At 47.7% G+C, this 25,727-nt stretch overlaps 1 protein-coding gene across 4 annotated transcripts in view; it reads left to right on the top strand.

The window, feature by feature from the left end:
- CARF (calcium responsive transcription factor) overlaps window positions 1-25,727 on the top strand; it is a 152,436-nt gene that overhangs the window by 60,651 nt on the left and 66,058 nt on the right. For all 4 annotated transcript variants that reach the window (XM_033945032.1, XM_033945036.1, XM_033945034.1 and 1 more), the window contains exons 6-7: window positions 16,693-16,777; window positions 25,433-25,622. In XM_033945032.1, the coding sequence (XP_033800923.1) occupies window positions 16,693-16,777; window positions 25,433-25,622 (275 nt within the window). The remainder of the gene's footprint in view (window positions 1-16,692; window positions 16,778-25,432; window positions 25,623-25,727) is intronic.

The raw sequence follows: 25,727 nt of genomic DNA, 5'->3' as shown, positions 1-25,727 counted from the left end.
CACATGCTGCGGGACATGTGTGGGAGGGGGGTGGGGACCATGTGCTTAGCCACCTCCTTTTATAACAGGGAGAAAAAAAGGAAAACATTTTAAGTTTTTTACTGGAATGTGTTTGCTTTGGGGCTATATATTTCCTGATATATTTGTATTTCATACAATGATAGAATGCATTTTTATGTTTTTTAAACTTCAGTGTTTCATTGCATGTGAAATCTGATTTCTATGGGGTTTCTAATTTGTTCTAGGGGATTTATAAATGTGCATAAATAATTCCACTTATTCTGAGTCTGGCTTCCAGCTTTTTGGGCTTGCTCCTAGATCCTAAGACAATTTGTCGGGGCCTGCTATAAAGGATCCCCTTTACTGGGTGCATGAAGCAATGAGAGTCCTAATGGTTGACAGGGAACAGAATATGATTACCGTATTTTCACGTAGATAACGCGCACCCGTGTAAAACGCGCACACGGGTATAGCGCGCGGGAAACCGAAATATGTGTAAAAAATTTTTTATATAGCGCGCTCACCCGTATACCGCGCATGCTGCCCCGACTCTCCTTTCGCCCGCCCCGATTCTCCTCTGGCCACCCCGACTCTCCTTTCGCCCGCCCCGACTCTCCTCGCCCCCTTGAAGTCCTGTCCCCACCCTGAAAGCCTGATGCCCCCCCCCAACGTCCGATTCACCCCCCCCCCCCCAAGCAGGACCGCTCACCCGCACCCGCACCCAGAGAAAGGGCGGGACCGCCGGAAGAGGAAGCAGCGCAGGCGCAGGGCTCACAGAAGGGCCGGGACCGCCAAGAGGAAGCAGCAGGACACCGGTAGGAGCTCCTACAAGATGGGGGGGAGGTCGGGAGGCTGTGGGGGTGCGAGCGGACCTTCAGGGTGCGGGTGGGAGTTCGTGCGAGCGGTCCTTCGGGGTGCGGGTGCCGTGCGAGCGGTCCTTCGGGGTGGGGGTGCGAGCGGTCTTGCGGGAAGGGGGGGTGAATCGGACGTCGGGGGGGGGAACTATGTAAAAAAAAGTTGTAAAACGCGCTCACGCATATAACGCGCAAGGTTATACACGGTTTGTAAAATCGTGTATAACGCGTGCGTTATATGCGTGAAAGTACGGTACCCTGTTACTGTGGACATCCTCTGATTCCTGCCAACAGTTCCTAGCCTCCATATCATCATATAAAAAAGCTAATCTGGCCACATTTGAGCAGACTAATTAAACATTACAGGCTATACCCAAATGTTTTTGCTGCTTGACAGTAAAAGAAAAGTATGAAAAAGAGAGATACTTGTTTTAGTAAAATAGTTTATAGAGAAAAGGGCGAGATCTTGAAAATGAATGACTAGCTATATGCTGAAAAAAATGTACTGCAGAGCTGAGGAATACAGTGGTGCCTCGCATAACGGACGCCTCGCACAGCGAACGCTGCGCACAACGAACTTCTTGTCTTGATTCGTACAACGGACTTCGTTTCACACAACGAAGTCGCCCGAGCTGCATCGTTCAGTGGCGCTACATATTTTAAACCTCCCCCCGCCGCCACCGCATATTTTTAAACCTCCCCCCCCCCCGCCGCCTGGGGACAGGACAGGACATTCCCCTCCCTCCCACCCTTTACACGCACATGGCGCGGGATTAAGCCGAAACTGTGCGCTCCTGGAAGCCTTTTCCCAGGCGAACAGACAAGCCGGAAAAAAGTCTTGTCTTCAGTTCCCTCCTTCCACCCAACTCGCCCTCAGTCCTTCCCCCTCCCCAACCTGAAGAGCACAAAGGTGCATTTACCCGCCTGAGAAAGAGAGCACAAAACAAGCCCTCCCCTCCCCCGCCCAAGTCTCGAGGCCCACTCCGCAAACCCTCTCCCCCAGAGGTGGCCCGCGAGGACTTGCGCCCGGTTCTGCGCTTACCTATCCGCTGCCAGGCCTGGAAGAGTCCGCACAGCAGCAGCAGTAGCCGCCCCGCACCTCCAGCTCCGCACATCTCTCCCGTCCCCGGCCGCCTTCACCAAACAGAAAACTTTTGGGCCTCCGGTGGGAACTGGCGTCCCAGGCCACGGTAAATGCGTCTTGATGCTGGTCTCTCTCTCTCTACCTGGGCGGCCCCACCTCTCCCCCGTCCCTCCCCGCTCGATAAAGTAAAACCCTCTGTACCGTCTCTGCAGGGAACAGCCGATGTTAGTCAGGCTCAAGAGCTAAAATGAGAATTGTTTAACCCTTCCGCCTCCGGTTTAACCTTTGGTAGCAGGTTCGGGGCTCTTTAACAAGGATCGCTTCTCCTAGAGCAAAGGTTCTCAACCCGACGTAAGAGCCAGACAGGTTTGGAAGCGTGCAGCTGGGGGAGGGAGAGGGCTGGCAGACTCTGCATATAAGGTGAGGTGGAGGGAGGGAAATGTAGGGCTGCAGAACGAATTATTTTCTTTTACATGTATTCTTATGGGAAAACAGGGCTGCAGAACGAATTATTTTGTTTTAAATGTATTCTTATGGGAAAACGCGTTTCACACAACGAACGTTTCACATAACAAACTTGCTCCTGGAACGGATTAAGTTCGTTGTGTGAGGCACCACTGTACTATGCTACTGCATAAGATTGCTAAATGCTGTCCCATTTCCTGCTGTGTAACAATATTTTCTCGTGGTGCATAGTGACCTCTGCAGAGAGACTAAGGAAGTAATTTTATAACTGAGCATATGCATGCTTACTTTTCCTGGGAAGTACTGGCAAATTTTCAAAATGAAATTATGCACTTCTCCCTGTTTAAAATTATCTAATCTAATCTAGGGTTACCAGATGTTCGGATTTCCCCAGACATATACTCTTTTTGGGGGGCTCCATTGGATGCCCGGGAAGCTTTTCTAATTTGCTGGATTTTGGCATTTTTTTTTTTTGGGGGGGGGGGGCGGTGGCAAAAGCCTAACAAAGAAATTAACCCAGCCGGGGGTTGGCATGCTCCAGAGCTCTTTCCTCTTCTGGCAGCCTTCCCATCTGTCCCTTTCCCTTCCATCTACATTCGCAACCCCTTCCCTGCAGCCCTCTTCAGCAACTCTGCAGCAATGGCGATCAAGATGGACTGCCGACTGTAACGTCAGGGCCTTCCCTCTGTGAGTCCTGCCTGTGAGGAAACAAAGAAGTTGAAACAAATAGGCAGGACTCGCAGAGGGAAGGCCCCAACGTCGGCAGTACGTCTTGATCGCTGCCACTGCACAGTTGCCGAAGAGGGCCGTGGGGAACGGGGTGCAGGTAGAAGGGAAAGGGACAGGTGCAGGACTCGTGGTGAATGGGAAGCGAGAGAGAGGGGAGGGGGAAAGGAAAGGAAAAACGTCATACGGGATGGAGAGAGGGTGGAAAGATGCTAGCTACAGGGTGTGGGAACAAGGGAAGAGAGGGGACAGTGAAAATGGAGACAAATAGTGACACAAAGAAGGAGCAAGCGGGAATTATAGGGATAGGGATACAGAGAGAAAATGCTGGCACTGTCACCTTGACATAGGAACATTAAACCATCTATTGTTTTACTGCCCTAGAATTCTGATTTTTTGGAAATCAGTTTGGGAAAAAATTAATAATATTTTAAATTCTGAGATTCCTTTAACTTATGAAATAATAATTTGCGGTACTATTTTGCATATTAAAGATCCCCTAGATAAACATAAAAGACGTCTCTTTTTAATTATGACAAGTACAGCTATACAACTGATTACACGAAACTGGAAAAATTGGGATCACCTCAACTTTACATTTTGGTGGGCAAGTTTATGTCTAATATATAAATATGAGAAAATGAATGCTGCCATATTAGGGAATAATTTTAAATTAATTTGGGGCCCATTGACGTCCTTTGTAGAATCTCTATAGTTATGGTTTGTTATAAGATAATGTACACATCCGGGGGGGGGGGGGGGAGGGATGGGAGGTAAATAAGATTGGAAAATGGTTGGAAAAGTTTTGGTGGGTGAGGGGAGGGTATTAATAAGTATGAATTTTTGAGAATTTTAAGTAATGTCTATATTGTAAAATGATTAATTTACTCTGTATTTCACTTATTGTATATGTTTTTTTAAAAAAATTACATATGTTATGGTAAGGGAGGGAGGGAAGAGGTTAAATTTTATGTATTACTGTTAAATATGAAAGAAATTCAAGTGATGTACCGTATTTTCACGCAGATAACGCGCACCCGTGTATAACGCGCACACGGGTATAACGCGCAGAAACCACGATTTTATGTATAAAAACTTTTGTATACCGCGCTCACGGGTATAACGCGCATGCAGCCCGACTGTCCTTTCGCCCGCCCCGACTCTCCTCTGGCCACCCCGACTCTCCTTTCGCCCTCCCCGACTCTCCGTGCACTGCCCCGACTCTCCGTGCGCTGTCCCGACTCTCCGTTCACCCGCCCTGACTTTCCGTGCACTGCCCCGCCTCTCCGTGCGCTGTCCCGACTCTCCGTTCACCCGCCCTGACTTTCCGTGCACTGCCCCGACTCTCCGTGCGCTGTCCCGACTCTCCGTTCACCCGCCCTGACTTTCCGTGCACTGCCCCGACTCTCCGTGCGCTGTCCCGACTCTCCTTTCGCCCGCCCTGCCCTGCTCCCAGCTCTGTAAGCATGCGCAATGGTCTGAGCATGCTTGCCGCTTAGTTTTCACCAAGGCTGTTTTTCTGGTGGTGTGCTTTTCACCACGTGGCTGTGGCCCCCCTCTATCTGGCCTTGTAATTTGCCCAGTGAATACTATTTTGACTATACAACAGCATCTCAGCCTTTGGGTAAGCCTATAAAAGATTAATGCTGCATGTAGAGCCCACATTTTAATTTGATCTCTTCAGATTGGTATTCTGCATTTATCTACCCGGTAGTAGAGTTTATCAATTAAATTTAAATGTACCGCCATAATGGCAGGAATAAGACGAAAGTCATATACAGTGAACTTTAAGCTTCAAGTCATTGCGAAAGCTGAGGAAATAGGCAACCGGGCCGCAGCGAGAGAGTTCGATGTTGGAGAAACATCGGTGCGTGAATGGAGAAAAGATAAGAAGGAACTGGAGAAATGCAATCCGCGCAAACGGGCACGTCGTGGGGCCAAACCAAAATGGCCTCAGCTGGAGGATGACTTGAAGCAGTGGATTCTGGCAAGAAGGGAGCAAAATCAATCAGTCTCTACTGTTGCGATTCAGATGAAGGCAAAACTACTTGCCAATGGAAGAGGAATACCCGACTTCAAAGCTGGCTTCACATGGATCTCAAAATTTATGAAAAGGAACGGACTATCAGTTAGAATGAGAACAACTGTTGGCCAGCGACTTCCAGATGACTGGCAGCAAAAATTGATTGATTTCCGTGACTTTGTTGCCAAAGAAATATCTGAACTTGGCATCACTGCAAAGGACGTCATCAACATGGATGAAATTCCAATGGCATTCGACATTCCAGCAACAAGAACCATAGCCCCCACAGGTACTAAATCTGTTGCCATCATCACAACTGGGCATGAAAGAACGTGTTTTACAGTCGTTCTTGGTTGCTCAGCTAGCGGGGTTAAGTTAAAGCCCATGCTCATTTTCAAAAGGGTCACTATGCCCCGTGAAAAGCTGCCCACCAGTGTGGTTGTGCACTGCAACAAGAAGGGATGGATGGACTGCGACGTAATGAGATTGTGGGTAGATAAATGCTTTAGGGCAAGACCGGGTGGATTCTTTGCAAAAAAATCCTTGTTAATTTTGGATGCCATGGCTGCCCACAAAGAAAAAAATGTTCAGGCCTACATTAATTCTACTCGTGCCCACATCGCTGTGATACCTGGAGGCCTGACGTGTAAGCTGCAACCACTTGACATCGCAGTGAATCATCCATTCAAGACTTTTATTAGAAAGGAGTGGGAGGAGTGGATGCAGAGCGGCACGCACGAGTACACACCCGCGGGGCGGCAGAAGCGGGCAACTTTCACAGAAGTCTGCAAATGGGTGGCTTCAGCATGGGACAAAATAACACCAGATACCATTCGAAACGGATTTAGAAAAGCGGGCATTGTTTATGAAACCAATGACACTACGGGTACTACCAGTGCAGCGGAAGGAGGCAACAACATGGATATCAGCGATGATGATGATGATGATGACGATGATGACGATATCACTTCGGAAATAAACGAGGATCGTCTGCAGGCCGTGCTCAGTTTATTTAATGACGATGATGACAATTCGGATTTTGATGGATTCAAGGATTCAGATGACTGTGATGATGATGACTGAATAAACCTGTAAACTTTGTTTATTTACAACTTTACCGTAATTACGGTAACTGTATTTAGATTATTTTGTCCTCCATTCTTCGTTTGATCTACCGGTTAATGTTATAGTTTATAAGAATTAACATGTTTCTGTTCTTGTTGCTGAATTCATACTCACTAACTCTAGATTAAAAGTTATAAGGTTGTTTATAAGAATGAACAGTTTTTTTCTTTTCACGTGTTTGGTTGGAGGGTGTGTCAATGGTGCGTGAGTTCTCCTATGTCTGGTTGAGGTGGATTGAATTACCGGTATTTAGCTGAAGAAATTATGGTAGTTAAACAACCCCCCCCATTCCACACACATTACGGTAATTCTCTTCCATTTTTGTTCCCATTATAAAAAACACTGATAAGTTTCCAGAAAAAATACATTAAAATAAGAAGTGAAAACAAAGGCCCCTACAGATGAGAACATAAGAATAGCCTAACTGGGTCAGTCCAATGGTCCATCATGCCCTGTAGCCCATTCTCATGGTAACCAATCCAGGTCACTAAATACCTGGTCAAAACCCAAAGAATAACAACATTCCATGCTACCGATCCAGGGCAAGCAGACGCTTCCCCCATGTCTTAATAACAGACTATGGACTTTTCCTCCAGGAATTTGTCCAAACCTTTTTAAAACCAGCAATGCTATCTGCTTTTACCATAACTTAAATCATTCCTTCCAAACAGAGACCTTGCTAGATGTCAAATACAGAAAGAACAAGGTACCGTAACTTCACAAGGACTTACGGTAGCTGTGCAGGAATACCTATACCTATATACCTATACCATATACCTAGTGCAAAAATGTGCAAAGGTCTGTTTTTTATTTCCATCACTACATAGCCTACGGTAATGCCACACAAGCAGCGCTGTTACAAATATATTCTGAAGGTCAATGCTAAGGTTAACAAAGTTTCCTTCCTTGGACCACAAGGAGATACTGACAAACCACTGAAAGAGATCCCAGGAACAACACCCAAAGACCCACTCAGTATGTGAACCAGTTGAGTGGAGTGGACTAGGGTAACTGGGGGGTGGAAATGGACCCGGAGTTTTCTCAGCAGAATTTCCCAGACCACCTCTTCCTCTCAACACATTGACACGCTAGTGGGTTTATTTTATAGCTTTTTCACTCCCTTCGGTCTGCCTGTCCCCCTTGAAGGTCTGCCTGTCCCCCTTGAAGGTCTGTCCCCCCTTGAAGGTCTGCCTGTCCCCCCTGAAGGTCTGTCCCCATCCTGAAAGCCTGATGCCCCCCCCCGACGTCCGATACATCCACCCCCCCCGGCAGGACCACTCGCACCCCCACCCCGAAGGACCGCCGACTCCCCGACAATATCGGGCCAGAAGGGAGCCCAAACCCTCCTGGCCACGGCGACCCCCTACCCCCACCCCGCACTACATTACGGGCAGGAGGGATCCCAGGCCCTCCTGCCCTCGACGCAAACCCCCCTCCCTCCAACGACCGCCCCCCCCAAGAACCTCCGACTGCCCCCCCAGCCGACCCGCGACCCCCCTGGCCGACCCCCACCCCCCTTCCCCGTACCTTTGGTAGTTGGCCGGACAGACGGGAGCCAAACCCGCCTGTCCGGCAGGCAGCCAACGACGGAATGAGGCCGGATTGGCCCATCCGTCCCAAAGCTCCGCCTACTGGTGGGGCCTAAGGCGCGTGGGCCAATCAGAATAGGCCCTGGAGCCTTAGGTCCCACCTGGGGGCGCGGCCTGAGGCACATGGTCGGGTTGGGCCCATGTGCCTCAGGCCGCGCCCCCAGGTGGGACCTAAGGCTCCAGGGCCTATTCTGATTGGCCCACGCGCCTTAGGCCCCACCAGTAGGCGGAGCTTTGGGACGGATGGGCCAATCCGGCCTCATTCCGTCGTTGGCTGCCTGCCGGACAGGCGGGTTTGGCTCCCGTCTGTCCGGCCAACTACCAAAGGTACGGGGAAGGGGGGTGGGGGTGTCGTGGGGGTCGGCCAAGGGGGTCGCGGGTCGGCTGGGGGGGCGGTCGGAGGTTCTTGGGGGGGGCGGTCGTTGGAGGGAGGGGGGTTTGCGTCGAGGGCAGGAGGGCCTGGGATCCCTCCTGCCCGTAATGTAGTGCGGGGTGGGGGTAGGGGGTCGCCGTGGCCAGGAGGGTTTGGCTCCCTCCTGGCCCGATATTGTTGGGGAGTTGGGGAGTCAGCCGGGCAAGAGGGCTTGGGCTCCCTCTTGCTCCGATCGTGGATGCGGGTGCGGGTGGGAGCGCGTGCGAGCGGTCGTTCGGGGTGGGGGTGCGAGCGGTCCTGCTGGGGGGGGTGAATTGGGCGTCGGGCGGGGTGGGAACTATGTAGAAAAACTTTTGTATACCGCGCTCACGCGTATAACGCGCGAGGGGTATGCGCGGTAGGTAAAAACGCGTATAACGTGCGCGTTATATGCGTGAAAATACGGTACTTAATTTCAATTGTCAATTTATTGATACACTTGTTGTAAGATGTAAAAATGAATAAAGATTATGAAAAAAAAAGAAAGGGGGAGGGGTAGATAGGAACACAGAGGGAGGCAAAGCTGAAAGAGGCTAGATGGGCAAACAGGGGAATAATACTGAAATGGTGGGTTAATGGGGATACAGATGGGGCAATGCTGAAAAGGGGAAGAGGAGATAGGGACACACACAGAGTGGGAGCAATGCTGAAGGGGGATAATGTTGAAAAGGGGGGAGGTGAAATAGAGACACAGAGAAGCAAAGCTGAAAAAATGGGGGAAGATAAGAAGGTTGAGAGGGCAGATGGGGAACATAGGGGGTGGGGAGGATAAGGACAGGGACACAATGAAGATTCTGGAAAAGAGGTGAGTTAGGCATATAGATGAGATGGGCACACAGAAGGGTGATTCTGGAAAAGAGGTAGAATGGTGACACTGATGGACACAGAAGGGAAATGGTGGATCAAGGAGAGATGGGGGGGGGGGCTCAGGCTGGATGGAATGGTAAGAAAGAGGGCCATATCATATAGAAGGGGCACAGAAAGAAGTCAGACATTGGAAAGAATGAGAGAGTGAAGAGATTATTAGGAAAGCAGAAACCTAGAGACAACCAAGGTCCTCTTTTTTGGTTTCACAAATATGGTAACCCTAATCTAATCTGAATTTCTAGATTGCACTTATCCAATATAGGTTCAAGGCAATTTATAAGTTGAGGCCCAAAGGTAAGATGACCTAAGGGCCGCTGTGTTAGCGGACTGCTAGGCATGATGGACCACTGGTCTGACCCAGCAGTGGCAATTCTTATGTTCTTAAAAGAAGATAATTCCTTGCATAGAGGATAGCAGTTTCATATACATAGATGGGAGAAAGGGCATTAGTTATAAAGTCGAGAAGGAATGAAGACAATTCTTGGCTTGGTAAGTAGGAGGAACTACTGAGCAGTAAGGAATTTTCAAAGAAGTGTGTTTTCAGCTTTTTCCTAAAGGTGAGGTAGTTTGATTCTGCCCTAATGAATGTGGGGAGGCTATTCCAAGTTCTATTGGCTGTGTAAGTGAACAGTTCATTAAATATTAATTTATATTTCACTCCTCTGGATGAGGATGAGCAGTTGATGAGTGCTGTTGATTCTGGAAGATGTGAAGGAGGAGTCGGAGAATAAGTGGATTATTTGTTCAGGAGAGTTGGAGTCGAGGGCATGATAGTGCAGGATAGTTTGAACAAGATCCTAACATTTATAGGTAGGCAGTGAAGTTTGTAATAGTAAGCAGAAAGGGGGTCATATTTCTTCAATGCCGATTATCAATCTGATTGCAGTATTTTGGATCAGTTGGATTTTGTGCATATTGGAGGAGGTTATACCTGCATAGATGGAGTAGCAGTAGTCAAGTTGAGTTAGGATGAGCATTTGAACCAATATAGCAAAGTGGTGACTAGAAGTAAGGTCTGATCAACCTTAATTGCTTTAAGCTGTAGAAGGTTTTTTTTTTTAATGGAGTCTGGATATTTGGGGTCCAAGGGAGAGGATGGAATCTAGTAAGATTCCAAGAACCTTGGAAGATCTTTCCACATTAAGTGTTGAGCCTGAGAGGAGAGATTGGGTCATGGAAATGGTTTGAGTGGCAGTGTGAAACCAGAGTAGTTTTATTTTTGTGGTGTTAACTTGTGGGAGAGTGCCCAAGAGTAGATTCTTTTTCAATGCTTTTGGACATTTTTATGGAAGCTTCCTTGGCATCTGTGTTGTGTTGAATCAGGAGAAAGATGTCATCTGTGAAGGACAGTAGTCATTCATTGTCTGTAAAGGGGAGGTTACTTAAGGTGCTCATAAAAATGTTGAAGTGTTCTGGGGATAGCGGAAATCCTTGGGGAACACCACAGAAAGCTTTCCAGCTCTGGGAAAAGGACCCATCTTTCCATAAACGGTATTCGCTGTTTGTCAGGAATTCTTTGAATTATTTGAGGACAGTTCGGTCAGGCGCAGTTCACTGAGTTTAGTTATCAGGAGATTGTGGTTGACCAAGTCGAATGCTGCTGATGTTGAACTGTAGAAGGATAGATTGTTTTCCAGTTCTCAGCAGCTGCCTGACTTTGGTTGTTAGTGTTAGTAATAATAGTTTGGTGCTGTGTTGGGCTCTGAAGCCATACTGGGAGGGGTATAGGCAGGAGAATTTGTCAATGTATGCAGTAAGCCTTGTACAAACTAGTGTTTCAAGTAGCTTGGTGAGCAGGGGTCTGAAATTGGATGGTGAGATTAGGATTGTTCTTTAATTTTTTGGAATTGGGATAAGTGAGATGCAACCCATATGTGCAGGTAGCTGGTCCACCTTCAAGAGATTGTTTAGTAATGCAACAAGCCAGTGAATAAGGTGATTTGGGAATACAGGCATGAGGGGCATTCGTCCAGTATGCAGCTTTTGGTGGTTAGTTTGTTTAGCTGTGGAAGTACTTCTTCAAGAGTGAGAGATTTTGAAGGTGTTCCAGATTTGGCCTACTGTACAGGGGATGGGGTAGCAAGGTCTGGTTGTACTTCTGGAGTGGTGGAGTGTGCCATTTTACTGATTTCTAGTTGTACGCTCTTAATCTTGTTTAAAAAGTAGTTTGCAAGTTCTTGGGCACTAGGTTGGGTGATGGCATTGGTTAGACCTGGTCTTGGGGGAGCAGTTCTTGCATGCATTGGTTGAAATAGTTTCTTGATGTTGAAGGTTTAGTTGTCTATTTCTGAGGTGTAATAAATTTTCTTCGCTTCAGCGACATGATTTTTGTAAGATTTGTCTGCTGATTTCCATTATTCTAGTAAATGTATGTGCTTACATTGGCATCAACTGTTGAACATGAATGAATGATCCAGGCTAATTTATAATAATATATGTGGACTATGTAAAGTATACTTGTAAAGCAAACCCCTCCTTAAACTTACCCCTAGGTATGGCTGAAAGTCTCGGTAAAGTTAAACATATGGGCTATATTCTATATATGACACCTAAAAACCCCAGTGCACATAACTTTTAGGAGCGCCCATGATCTGTTCATGCTCCTCCCCTGGTCATGCCCTCTTGAGAATTGCATACTAGAAATGACACGCACCACCTTATAGAATATGCTTAGAAAGTAGTATGCGTAACTTATAATTAGGTGTTACTGTAATTGCCTATTATCAGCGCTGATTAGCTTATTAATCAATTAAGTTGTGTGCGAAAATACAGAATAGGATTTCACGGTTCATCTGGGCTTGGCGAAGCCCTAGATTTGGGAGAGGGGTAATGTGTATTTGGGGAAAGCAGGAGGAAGGATTAGCAGTCCCTAATATTAAAAAGTACTATCAAGCTGCACAATTGCTTGCAGTTTTGGAGTGGCAAGCACACAATTGCTTGCAGTTTTGGAGTGGTAGAACTCGAGCAGGAGAATCCATTGGATATTCCTCTGATGCATTGCCTGTGGATGCCCGAGAGAGGTGAGAAGCTAAGGGGGGATAGATGGAGCATGTAGCAGGGTCACCATGAGACTTTGGCAGCAGACTAGGGCCTGGTTCTGGAGGGGTGTAGATACTCATGGTTTATTCTAATTTGATTCAACCCAGAGTTTAACCCAGGGAGGGAACAGAATATTTTTCAACGGTGGGAGGCTCAAAGATTAGTGTGTATGGAGCAGTGCTGTGACTTGAGAACTGGGAGGCCTAAAAGTTTTGGAGAGATACTGCAAGATTTGGGTTATTGTCATGAGATCTTTTTCTCTACCTTAAGGTTCAGCACTATATCCAGAGTTAAGCATATTGGCAGTAGTCCTACGGGAAAAAACTACATTTGAACAGGTGTTGAGACCTAGTTTGCAGAAGGGGGCGACTCCACAAATTTATAAATGTCTTAATGGGAGACAGGGGGAGGGGGTGTGAAGTTGCAATATATGAAAGCTTATGAGGTAGATTTGGGAAGGGAGTTGGATGACTGAGAGTGGGTTAAAACTCTGGGAATGACAACCCTCGTGTTGTTGAAAATGGGTATAATGTGCTACTTTAGTGGTACCGTACCCCAATATAGATAACTAAGATGTGCAAGCAATGTGGAGGATTCTATTGGAGAGTGTGAGGAGTGGGGCAAATAATCTTCATATGTGGTGGTAACGTGTGAAGAGTTTTTGGAAACAAATACTGGGTAGCACTGTGGAAATTGCACTGCTTAATCTGCCTGTGGAGGGGAGAATAAATTGTGTCAGCTGGGTATAGTAGCAGCACATATGGTACTTGACACTGTATGGAAATAGCCATCTCCACCGGACTGACATTTGATGGTCGATGAGATTGATAAGTGGTGTGAAACGTATCAGATGATGGCAATAAAGTACCACCGATTTCAGCTGTTTGAACAGAGGTGGAAAGCATTTCAGCGATGGCAATTGGTTGCTGTGAAAGTGGACACTATTAGTCTCTATAGGATTGAGACACGGATTTTGCCAGCTTGGGAGGAGGGTGATGGAAGAAGGGGATGGGGGTTTATTTTCAAGTTTCAAGTTTATTTAGTTTCTTTGATTAACTCGCATAGTCCAAATCCAATGCGATTTACATAAGTTCCAAAGTTATGTAAAATATTAAAAACCAACAAACATAACATTCATTCTTTAATACAATAGTACATATAAGGAGGGAAGCGGTAAACAACAAGTAACATAAATACAATTGTAAAAAAAAAAAAAACAAAGTAAAAATAAAACCAAGGGAGGATTAAGCCACGAAAGGTAGGGGAACAAATACCCGCTTGATTCTATTAGATCGTTGAGTTTTTGTAACAGATGTTTTCTTTTTTTAATGTTTAAATCTCTATTAAAGGTTCATAAGACAACAGCAAACAAATACAGTAATGTATTTAGATGTTATCTTTTTATTTCTTGGTGCAGGCAGGTGCAGTGAAGGAACATGTCATTCTTTCTATCATATGATTTGAGCTCTGTTTTTTTGTATATAATTGTTGTCAATTAAAAAGAAAAGTTGTTTACTCAGATTTGCACACACAACTTGGGTCACGTTATACAGATTCCAGGCCATAATGACTATATGCACATAACATTGCATGTATACTATACAGGAAATTTTGTAGCTTGGTTCAGCAAAGCAATATCCCCATGCTCTAGGAATGGAACCAGCCCTACCTAATCTTTCTTTTTTTGTCCTTTGAACGATATTGTAGTTCCTTTCTTATGCTTGACTTTGTAAACCACTGTAAACTGTTCAGAAAGCAATTTACTTATGGTGCAGAATATCAAAATAAATTGAAATGTGAATGTCTATTTCCATGCATTAAATACTGCTTTACATACAGAATTTTTTAAATTGGCCTCTACTTGACCATCTCCTGGGGAGGGTCTGCAAGAGATCTGTCTGCAGTGTAATGAAGTGTGATAGAAATTAGAGAATGACACGGGGAAAAAATCTGTCCCCGTCACCGCCCCGTCACCGGCCCACCATCCTCTGCACCGCCCCGTCACCGCCGTTCCCTTCACCGCCCCGTCACCGTCACCGCCATCCCTTTCACCGCCCCGTCACCGCCACTGCCATCCCATTCACCGCCCCGTCACCGTCCCCGCTGCATCCATATAAGCCTTAGTACTGTAATATTTAGCTTATTCCTTTCTTATAAATCAAAGTTCCTGCTGCTGAACTAGAGAAAGAGATGTTCAGCTGGCAGGGCTTTGTTTATAAATTTTTATCAACACAACTAATATACTATTTTATCCTAAAGCAAAAAATAAATAAATAAATATAATTTTTTTTTCTACCTTTGTTGTCTGGTTTCTGCTTTCCACATCTTCTCATTGAATTCCTTCCATCCACTGTGTGTCTTCTCTCTGCGTCTTCCATTTGCTGTTACTGTGCCTCTCCCTTAACCCCCCCCCCCCCAATTGGTCTAGCACCCATCTTCTTCCCTCCGCTCCCGCATAGTCTGGCATCTGTCTTCTTCCCACTCTGTCTTCCACATTTCCCTTCGGGGTCTGTTCCTCTCCACCCTCCTTCAATGTCTGTCCTATTCCTTTCCACCACCACCCTTCCCTCCCTCCTTTACCATCTGTTCCTTTCTACTACCCTTCAGCTCCTCTCACGTGGCTTATCTATCTACCTTCCTCCCTCTTATTTTCATGGCACGTTACAATGTAATTTGTGCAAACCACTGGAGCCTGCGAGCTCGGTCCCTGTCCCATCCCCACAAACCATCTCGCTTCTGTGCTCCTATTTTCTCCATTTCTAATATCTCCCCTATGTATCTGTCATTGCCCCCTCCCCCCTGTGTCCATATACCATCCCCATGGCATGTCCCCTTTATGTCTCTGTCCCTATGCCCCATGCACATAATTTCCCCTCTTTCTGTTACCTTCCTGTGTCCAGATTTCCCCTATCTTCCTCTTCCATACCAGTGTGTCTCTTCTTTTCAACCCCATCTAGCTTTTTTCCCTCTTTCTTCCCCCCCCCCCTGCTTCTAGCATCTGGCTCACCTGCCAGTCCTTCCCTTTCTTTCCTGCTGTGGGTTTTTCTTTCCCCTTGGCCCAGAATCCTTGGCCCAGAATCCTTTTCCCTTTCACTCCCTCCTTCCAATTTGAGCCGGGAACACTAGCGATCGCACGGTCCCCGCAGCTCACACCCGCCTGCCCAATCGATTCTAGTGTTTAGCCAGCTCTTTCCCTTCTCCTCACCTTAGTTTGTAGATTTTCTTTTTCGGCGACCCGCAAGCTATCAGAGAGCCGCGCACGCGCGGCTGCTCAGTGTTCAATCTTCTGCTCTGCTGCAACTTCCTGTTTCCGGTTGCGTCAGAGCAGAAGATTGAACACTGAGCAGCCGCGCGTGCGGGTCGCCGAAAAAGAAAATCTACAAACTAAGGTGAGGAGAAGGGAGAGAGCTGGCTAAACACTAGAATCGATTGGGCAGGCGGGTGTGAGCTGCGGGGACCGCGCGATCCTTCATGCCTCACTTCGGGGACAAGACCATTCACCGCCCCGCGGGCGGTGAATGACCTTGTCCCCGTCGCCGCAGCGACTGCTAGTTTTCTTCCCCGTTTTTGGCGGGTGACCCGCGGCTAAAATGCGGTGGCCGCGGGTAAACCGCCACCGTGTCATTCTCTAATAGAAATGTCTCTAAATCAGAGCAGCAAAAATAGGAAGAGGCTTAGAAAATATTGATTCAGTTTAGATATTACTCAAGATATGTAAAACTGGAAAAAAAAATCATGTATGTTTATAAGTACAAATTTATTTAAAATTTGTTAAATCGCCTATACATAGTTTCTAGGCGGTTTATAGTTAAAAATTGCAGGTAGATTTACAATAACCAATACATTTAAGGATGATAAATAACATAAACTGACTTACTTGTACAATAGGATAAGAGGGGAGAACTACAGTTTTGATAGGAAAGAGACATTTAAGGTTAAAACAAAAGGAAGGGTAAAAAAAAGAAAAATTTTCTGCTATGCCTAAAAAAAAAGATATTAATAAAATTAGAATGAGATATATTGTCCTGATAAGGATGGTTAGAGGTTATAGGCATCTTTAAATAAAAATGCCTTTAGTTTTGTTTTAAATTGATTCAATGATGTCTCTTCCCTCAAAGTGATAGGAGTGGAGTTCCATAGTGATGTGGTGATCACTGAGAAGACAGATGTATGTAGAGTATTGATATAGTCTTAAAATGGTATGGTTAATAGATGTTGTGAGATAGATCTCAGTGATCTTGATGGAGTATAGGGATTGAGATACTTGTTTATAAAGTCTGAACTGTTAGAAGCGCGAGTTTTGAAAGTCAATAGAAAGATTTTGTACGTGATCCTATGTCTGACTGAAACCAGTGAGCTTTTATTAACAGAGGGGTTACTTACATGATCGAATTTTTTAGAGTTAGTAATGATCTTGATAGCAGTGTTTTGAATGATTTGCAACACAGAGTTTCTAGATGAAGATATGTTTGGGATAACCTCTCTTTGTATATTATAATATTTTTCAGGGTAGCGGATGACCTCTTTCCTATTCCCCTCCAGCCACTGTCCCCCAATACTCCAGCATGGGCTCGTCGAATCAGGAGCTGTGAGGTCAGTGGACAAGAATATAAGCCTTTTTTCATCTTTGTCATAATTATAAACTTGTAACTTAAAATCTACTACTTTGATCTGGGCTTCGCAGATGATTATACTTTTCCCTCCATATTCGCGGGGGTTAGGGGCAGAGCTGGCCTGCAAATACCAAAAAACTGTGAATACCGTGGAATCCAGCAGCACCCCTTCCCTGCTCCCCCTGTCCAGCAGTAGCCTTTCTCCCTTCCTTTCACCTTCCTCCTGTCCAGCAGTACCCCTTTCCTGCTCCCCCTGTCCAGCAGTAGCTCTTCTCCCTTCCTTTTACCTCCCCCGGTCCAGCAGTACCCTTTTCCTTCTCCCCCTGTCCAGCAGTAGCACTTCTCCCTTCCTTTTACCTCCCCCCTGTCCAGCAGCATCCCTTCCCTGCGCCCCCTGTCCAGCAGTAGCCCTTCTCCCTTCCTTTCACCTCCTTCTGGTCCAGCAGTACCCCTTCCCTGCGCCCCCTGTCCAGCAGTAGCCCTTCTCCCTTCCTTTCACCTCCCCCTGTCCAGCAGTACCCCTTTCCTGCTTCCCCTGTCCAGCATCACGGAGGGAAGACAATCTGTAGCACACGGAGAAGTCTCCTGGTTTTTGCAGCGTCGCAGAGGGAAGGCAATGTTTAAACCACCGCAGGCTCCAACGCTTGTTGTCGAGATGGGGAAACCGCCAAATGCTCCTTCTTCCCACTGCACATGCGGAAACTGCCACACAAAACCATGCTCCTTCTACTGCGCATGCGGCAGCACAGAGCACGGACATATGGAGTTTGAAGTGCGCATGCGCGCTAAGGGTTTTATTATAGCGGATATATATATGCGCACACACACACTTTGGAGGAAAGGTGGGATAGGAGTGGTATGATGAAGACATTTGAATATCTAAGGGGCATAAATGTGCATGAGGCGAGTCTCTTTCAATTAAAATAAAACTCTGGAACAAGAGGGCAAAGGATGAAGGTGAAAGGGGATAGACTAAGAAGTAACCTCAGAACATACTTTATCTCAGAGAGGGTGATGAATGTTTGAAATGACCTCCTGGTGGAGATGGTGGTGTAGAAAAATGTGTCTGAATTCAAGAAAGCTTGGGATAAGTACATTGGATTTCTAAGGGAGAGGAAGGGATAGTAGATAGCATGGTTAGGCAGACTAGATAGGCCATATGATCTTTATTTGCCTTCATTTTTCTCTGTTTCTATTAAATACTTTTAAAAACAAATAGGAGGAAACTTTTTTTAACTCAAAGAATAGTTAAGCTCTGAAACTCATTGCCAGAGCATGTGATAATAGTGGTTAGCATAGCTGAATAAAAAAAGGTTTGGACAAGTTCCTAGAGGAAAAGACTATTATCCCAGGACAAGCAGGCAGCATATTCTTAATGTATGGGTGACGTCACCGACGGAGCCCCGGTATGGACACTTTTTACTAGAAAGTTCTAGTTGGCCGCACCGCGCATGCGCGAGTGCCTTCCCGCCCGACGGAGGAGTGCGTGGTCCCCAGTTTCTTCGTTTCCGCAGAGCGAAAAAGTCGCATGTGTTTCAACGGCTGTTGAAATCATTTAGTTTGCCTTCCCGCTCGCGTATTTTTTCGATTTGCTTCTTTTTTTCCCTTTGGATTCCTTCAATTTTCTTTTCAAAAAAAAAACAAACTCGTCGAGTTTTCTTTATTTTTTCGAGCCGGCCCCGGCGGGGCCTGTTGTCACCATCCAGGCCTCCGGCTTTGATTTTGCGGAGGCCGTGTTCCCCTTCATGCCCCCTCAACCGGGCTTCAAGAAGTGCCAGTGGTGTGCACGCTCGATCTCTCTCACCGACCCGCACAATTGGTGCCTGCAGTGCTTGGGTCCAGAGCATCGGGCTGTCACCTGCACCCGATGTGCTACGCTTAAAAAGCGCACTCTGAAAAATAGGCAGATCCAACAAAATATTTTGTTCGGTACCGGATCTGCCATGGAATCGGCTGCGACGTCGACGGCACCCCAAAAGTCAGCACCGACGACGTCGACTCCACCGGACCCCTCCTCGGGGTCGTTGGGCCCAGGTAAGCCGGCTAAGAAGCCTTCCACTTCCCTCGAGTGCCCTCCTGCCACGGTTGCGACACCGGCCCTCCCGGCACCGCACCGACCCCGCAAACGCTCCGCTCCGATCTCGGTGAGTGCCTCATCATTGGCCTCCTCATCGCCGGAGCGTAGAGCGGCACCTTTGGTACCGAAGAAGAAAAAAGCAGTACCGGTGCCTCCCCTGGATGACCGCATCGCGGCCATACTCCAAACACAGTTACAGGAGCAGCTGCAGCAACAACTCCAACAACTGTTGCTGGCGTTGCTGGCGCCGCACCTTCCGGTACAGGACCGGTCCGAGCCTCGCACTGTCCCATCGGTGTCGACCCCCTCGGTACCGATTAATACCTCTATGCCGGTGCTCTTGGCTGAAACACCTACAGCGCATACCCGTGCTGCTGCCGACCCTGCCCGGTCCCGGGAACGACATCGGTCTTCCTCACCCGGTACCGCCTCGGTGCGCTCAGGCAAATCTCTCTCAAAGACCCGCCATGCCGAGCCCTCTACACCAATGTCCAAAAGTGCACACCCCGACGTTAGAGACCCAGACTTGTGGGAAGATTCCCCGCACGGTACCGAAGAGGACGCTTCGTCCACCGACGAAGAACCCTCCATGACCGACACCGTCTCCAAACCAGATCAATCCTCTTTCTCTAAATTCTTTAAGGAGATGTCAGCAGCTCTTTCCATCCCCTTAGAGTCTGACTCTAAAAAGTCTCAGGCTTTTCTTGATGCCCTAGACTTTGAACAACCTCCCAAGGAATTTCTAAAGTTGCCCGTCCACGACATCTTATGGGAAGCTTTCTATAAAAACTGGGAGACTCCCCTCACTGTTCCTGGGGCCCCTCGCAAATTGGATAGCTTGTACCGGGTTATTCCAATCCCAGGGTTTGACAAACCTCAATTGCCCCACGAATCCCTCCTGGTGGAATCTACTTTGAAAAAATTTCAGGGTTCTAGTGTATATGCCTCCACCCCTCCTGGCAGAGAGGGAAAAACTATGGATAAATTTGGTAAGCGCCTTTTCCAAAATGCCATGCTAGCCAATAGAGCCAACAACTACACCTTCCACTTCTCCTTCTATATGAAGCATCTGGTGCAACAGCTCTCCTCCTTACAGAAATATCTTCCTGAACGTAAGGTTCCTCTCTTCCAGCAACAAATTTCCAGCCTCCTCCAACTTAGGAAATTCATGGTTCACTCCATCTACGACTCGTTTGAGCTGACCTCTCGCGCATCTGCCATGGCGGTAGCTATGCGCCGTTTGGCATGGCTGAGAGTCTCTGACCTAGACATTAACCACCAGGACCGCCTGGCTAACGCACCTTGTCTGGGTGATGAACTCTTCGGAGAATCCCTGGACTCGACCACCCAGAAGCACACGAGACATAGAAACATAGAAGATGACGGCAGAAAAGGGCTACAGCCCATCAAGTCTGCCCACTCTGCTTACCCACCCCCTGTCTATGCCCTAATGACCCAATTTCCTTATCTTGACCAGGTGGGACACTCTGATCAAACCTAAAATGAAGACTCCACCTGCTCGCCCCTACAGGCAACAGTCTTCTTACCAACGCAGGTTCTCGGCCAGACCTCTCAACCCGCCTCCACAACAGTCTCGCCGTCCTCGCCACCAGCATCAGCCTCAGGCTCGCCCACAGACTCAACCTGCCAAGCCTCTTCCTTCATCAAAACCGTCTCAACCCTTTTGACTCCTTTCTCCAGAGCATAGCCAGTCTCCCACCTTCATTGCCTCTTCCTCAGCCGATCGGAGGACGCCTTCAACTCTTCCTCAGTCGTTGGGAGGTCATCACATCAGACCAATGGGTCCTCAACATCATTCGCCACGGCTACTCTCTCAACTTCCAGACTCTTCCACCAGACCATCCTCCCGTAGAGTCTGCTTCTCACTCCTCCCAAACCCCCCTCCTCCTGAGGGAGGTCCAATCCTTCCTTCTCCTCAATGCCATCGAAGAGGTACCTCCGGACCAAAGGGGTCAGGGATTCTACTCCCGCTACTTCCTGGTTCCCAAAAAAACAGGAGACCTTCGTCCCATCCTCGATCTCAGGGACCTCAACAAGTGTCTGGTCAAAGAGAAGTTCAGAATGCTCTCCCTGGCCACGCTTTACCCTCTTCTCTCTCATCACGACTGGCTATGCTCCCTAGACCTCAAGGATGCCTACACTCACATCCCAATCCATCCGACTTCACGTCGCTATCTCCGGTTTCAGATACAGCACCATCACTATCAGTACAAGGTGCTACCCTTTGTCCTCGCCTCATCACCCAGAGTGTTCACCAAATGCCTTATTGTGATGGCGGCCTTCCTCAGGTCTCACGACTTTCAGGTGTTCCCCTACTTGGACGATTGGCTGGTGAAAGCACCTACGTCTCCGCTTGTGCTACAAGCCACCCAACACACCATTTCGTTCCTCCATCTCCTGGGTTTCGAGATCAACTACCCAAAGTCGCATCTGCTTCCCACACAGCGACTTCAGTTCATTGGAGCAGTCCTTGACACCACTCTAATGAGGGCATTTCTCCCCTCCGAATTTCTAAAGACCGCCATCGGACTCTGCTCCACCTCTGCCGTCAGGTGCTCCTTCATCACTCCATTCCAGCTCGGCAGATGATGATCCTCCTGGGCCACATGGCCTCGACGGTCCATGTACTTCCTCTGGCGCGATTCCACCTCAGGACACCTCAGTGGACTCTAGCCAACCAATGGTCTCAGACCACCGATCTTCTTTCTCATCCCATCTCTGTGACATCGTCTCTTCAGCAATCTCTTCAATGGTGGTTGAACTCCTCCAATCTTTCCAGGGGTCTACTCTTCCATCTACCCCCTCACTCCATGATCATAACCACAGATGCCTCCCCTTATGCGTGGGGAGCTCACCTGGGAGATCTTCGCACCCAGGGACTCTGGACCCCTCAGGAGCGTCAACATCACATCAATTTCCTGGAACTCAGAGCCATGTTCTATGCTCTCAAAGCCTTCCAGCACCTTCTCTACTCTCAGGTTCTTCTCCTGTGCACAGACAACCAAGTCGCCATGTACTACATAAACAAGCAAGACGGCACCGGATCTCCCCTCCTCTGTCAGGAGGCCATCCACATCTGGACCTGGGCCACGGCCCACAATCTCTTCCTCAAGGCTGTCTATATCCAGGGCGAACAGAACTCCCTGGCCGACAATCTCAGCCGCATCCTTCAACCTCACGAGTGGACTCTGGATCGTCCCACGCTCCGCTCCATCTTTGCTCGGTGGGGTACTCCTCAAGTAGATCTCTTTGCAGCTCCTCACAACCATCAGCTGCCCCAGTTCTGTTCCAGACTCTTCTCTCCTCACCGTCTGGCCCCGGATGCATTCCTGCTCGACTGGACGGACCGGTTCCTCTATGCCTTTCCTCCACTACCTCTGATGTTGCGGACATTATCCAAACTCCGCAGGGACAGAGCCACCATGATTCTCATCGCTCCTCGGTGGCCTCGCCAACACTGGTTCTCCCTCCTGCTCCAGCTCAGCTCCAGGGAGCCCATTCCTCTTCCTGTATTTCCTACTCTACTTACACAGCAGCATCAGTCTCTACTACATCCCAATCTGTCCTCGCTCCACCTGACAGCTTGGTTTCTCTCGGGCTGACCTCTCCAGAGAATCTGTCTCAGCCTGTCCGTCGTATTTTGGATGCCTCCAGAAAACCGGCCACCCTCCAATGTTACCATCAGAAGTGGACCAGGTTCTCCTTTTGGTGTCTACTTCGTCATCACGATCCCACCTCATTGGCGGTGGAAACTGTTCTGGACTATTTGCTCTCTCTCTCCGACGCTGGCCTCAAGTCTACCTCAATCAGAGTCCACCTCAGTGCCATCACTGCGTTTCATGAGCCTATCCTCGGAAAACCTCTCACGGCTCATCCACTGGTTTCCCGGTTCATGAGAGGCCTCTTCAATGTCAAACCACCTCTGAAGCCTCCTCCAGTCGTCTGGGACCTGAATGTGGTTCTATCAGCCCTCATGAAACCTCCGTTTGAGCCTCTTGCCACAACTTCACTCAAATTTCTTACATGGAAGGTGCTTTTCCTCATTGCCATCTGCCAGGAGGGTTAGTGAGCTGCATGCACTGGTTGCCGACCCACCTTTCACTGTTTTTCACCATGACAAGGTTTTTCTGCGTACCCATCCTAAATTCCTTCCCAAGGTGGACTCGGACTTTCATCTTAACCAGTCCATTGTGTTGCCTGTCTTTTTCCCTAAACCTCATTCTCATCCTGGGGAACAGGCTTTGCACATGCTGGACTGTAAGCGTGCCCTTGCTTACTACCTTGACCGTACCAGGGCTCACCGCTCGTCCCCTCAGCTCTTTTTGTCCTTCGACCCTAACCGTCTAGGTCGTCCTGTCTCCAAACGAACGCTTTCCAACTGGCTTGCTGCCTGCATTGCGTTCTGTTATGCTCGGGCCGGTCTCTCACTGGAAGGTGCTGTCACGGCCCACAGGGTCAGAGCTATGGCTGCTTCTGTGGCTTTCCTCCGTTCCACGCCCATCGAGGAAATCTGCAAGGCTGCCACTTGGTCCTCAGTTCACACATTCACTACTCACTACTGTCTGAATACCTTCTCCAGACGGGATGGGCACTTCGGCCAATCTGTGTTACACAATTTATTTTCCTAATGGCCAACCATCCCTCCTCCCTCTCTGTTAGCTTGGAGGTCACCCATACGTTAAGAATATGCTGCCTGCTTGTCCTGGGATAAAGCACAGTTACTTACCGTAACAGGTGTTATCCAGGGACAGCAGGCAGATATTCTTATGACCCACCCACCTCCCCGGGTTGGCTTCTTAGCTGGCTTATCTTAACTGGGGACCATGCACTCCTCCGTCGGGCGGGAAGGCACTCGTGCATGCGCGGTGCGGCCAACTAGAACTTTCTAGTAAAACGTGTCCGTACCGGGGCTCCATCGGTGACGTCACCCATACGTTAAGAATATCTGCCTGCTGTCCCTGGATAACACCTGTTACGGTAAGTAACTGTGCTTAATCTTCTATTGAGACAGGTGGGGGGGGAGGTATTACCAGTGTTTTTCCTGGGATTGGTAGCATGAAATGTTGCTACTATTTGGGTTTCTGCCAGGTACTTGTGAACTAGACTGGCCACTGTTGGAAACAGAATACGGAGCTAAATGTACCATTACCGTATTTCCCCATGTATAGGCTGCAGAAAATGCCGTTTTAGATTTTAAAACTCTTAGATAAGCCGCTCCATGTTACTAGCTGTGGCTTATCTAAGAGTTTTAAAACCTAAAACGGCCCATACATCCATCCTCCCGGTAAATACCTCCGTTGGCTGCCTCCTGCAATGTCGCGGCCGCGGTGCAGGGCAGGAGCAATCTTTTCAGCATCCAGCCGGTCCCGTGCTGCTTCCTCAATGCCTGTGTCAGTTCTTGTGAGACTCGCAAGTCCCATGAGAACTGACGCAGGCATTCATTGAGGAAGCAGCACCGGGCCAGCTGGATGCTAAAAAGATCGCTCCTGCCCTGCACCGCTGGACCTGACATTGCAGGGAATTACAGGTACAGGGGATTCCGCGGCTGATCTAATAGGGCAGCATATCTATGATGTCTTTAGATAGGCCGCCCCAGATAAGGAAGCCACACCCACTGCAGGAGATTGCAAAACCCATGTATAGACCGTGGCCTATACATGGGGAAATACAGTAGTGACTGAAGCATAATAGGAGAAAAAGAAAGAGAAATGTGAGGAAACAAAGAGGACCTATAGAAGAAAGAAAGTAAAGAAATCATAAAGAGATATTTGGAGAGGAGAAGAAAGAATGAATAGAAAGAGAAGTGAACAACATTCAGATCCCCTCCTTTTCATTAGTAGCTCAAGGTAAGTTACATTATTATTGCAAGAGTAAAATAAAAGGAAAAGAAAAAATTAGACCTATAGATATGAACAGGTTAGAAAATATTCCCTTTGAGGGAAGTTCTCTAACTGGTGCCTAAGCTTAGTGGCGTCGGTAGACGCCTCCAGAGGTGCAATTCATGTCAAAGATAGGCGCTGGAAATGTAGGCCTGGAAAACCCTGGCCTTCATTTCCGGTGCTTATCTTTGCCGGAGGCATGATTCTCTAACTGGTGCCCTTGCGTGATCGACATGTGATCGGCGGCCTCCAACAATGGCACAGGTTACAGAATCCAGGCCTTTATGTCCTTTTAATAAAGCTTAGTGTGCTCTAACAGACATTGCTGCTATAAGTGCTATGTGAAACAATAAGTATAAAATAGGACAAAGAGCATTTAATGTTTGCTAATTCCATTGTCGCATGCTAAGCTTTAGAAAAAAAAGGGCCCTTTTGTCATTTTAAATGACTCCTACTTTTTTTCTCCCACTGTTAAACACAATTCTTCTTGTGATGGCGGTCTTCATATGCTTCATGTTTTTCACTTTGCTTTTGCTGTATGTACAGTATCTAAAGCCTGTCCTGAAGAACTTCCCTATTACCCATATGAATTCCTGCTTATCTCAGTGAATATAATCCTTTGCAGTAATCTTTTGTTGTCTCCTCCTTTCCACAACAGAGAATTGGGGACTCTTACCGTGGGTACTGTGTGAGTGAAACTGAGCTAGAGAGTATTCTTACATTGCACAAACAGCAGACACAAAGTGTGTGGGGGACACGGCAGTCCCCCAGCCCTGCCAAGCCAGCTACGCGGCTAATGTGGAAGTCGCAATATGTCCCCTATGATGGAATTCCCTTTGTTAATGCAGGTATCTATTACTATATGTTATAGACTGATTTGTATCATAGGTATGAGCACTGTCTTTCCACAGGGAAAGATATGCACTAGAACAGACTAAATAAGGCAATGTGAT

The sequence above is a fragment of the Geotrypetes seraphini genome, chromosome 5, assembly GCF_902459505.1.
Source record: "Geotrypetes seraphini chromosome 5, aGeoSer1.1, whole genome shotgun sequence".
NCBI classification, from domain to species: domain Eukaryota; kingdom Metazoa; phylum Chordata; class Amphibia; order Gymnophiona; family Dermophiidae; genus Geotrypetes; species Geotrypetes seraphini.
Note: the sequence above shows the minus strand (reverse complement) of the source record. Positions and strands in the feature narration are given on the sequence as shown.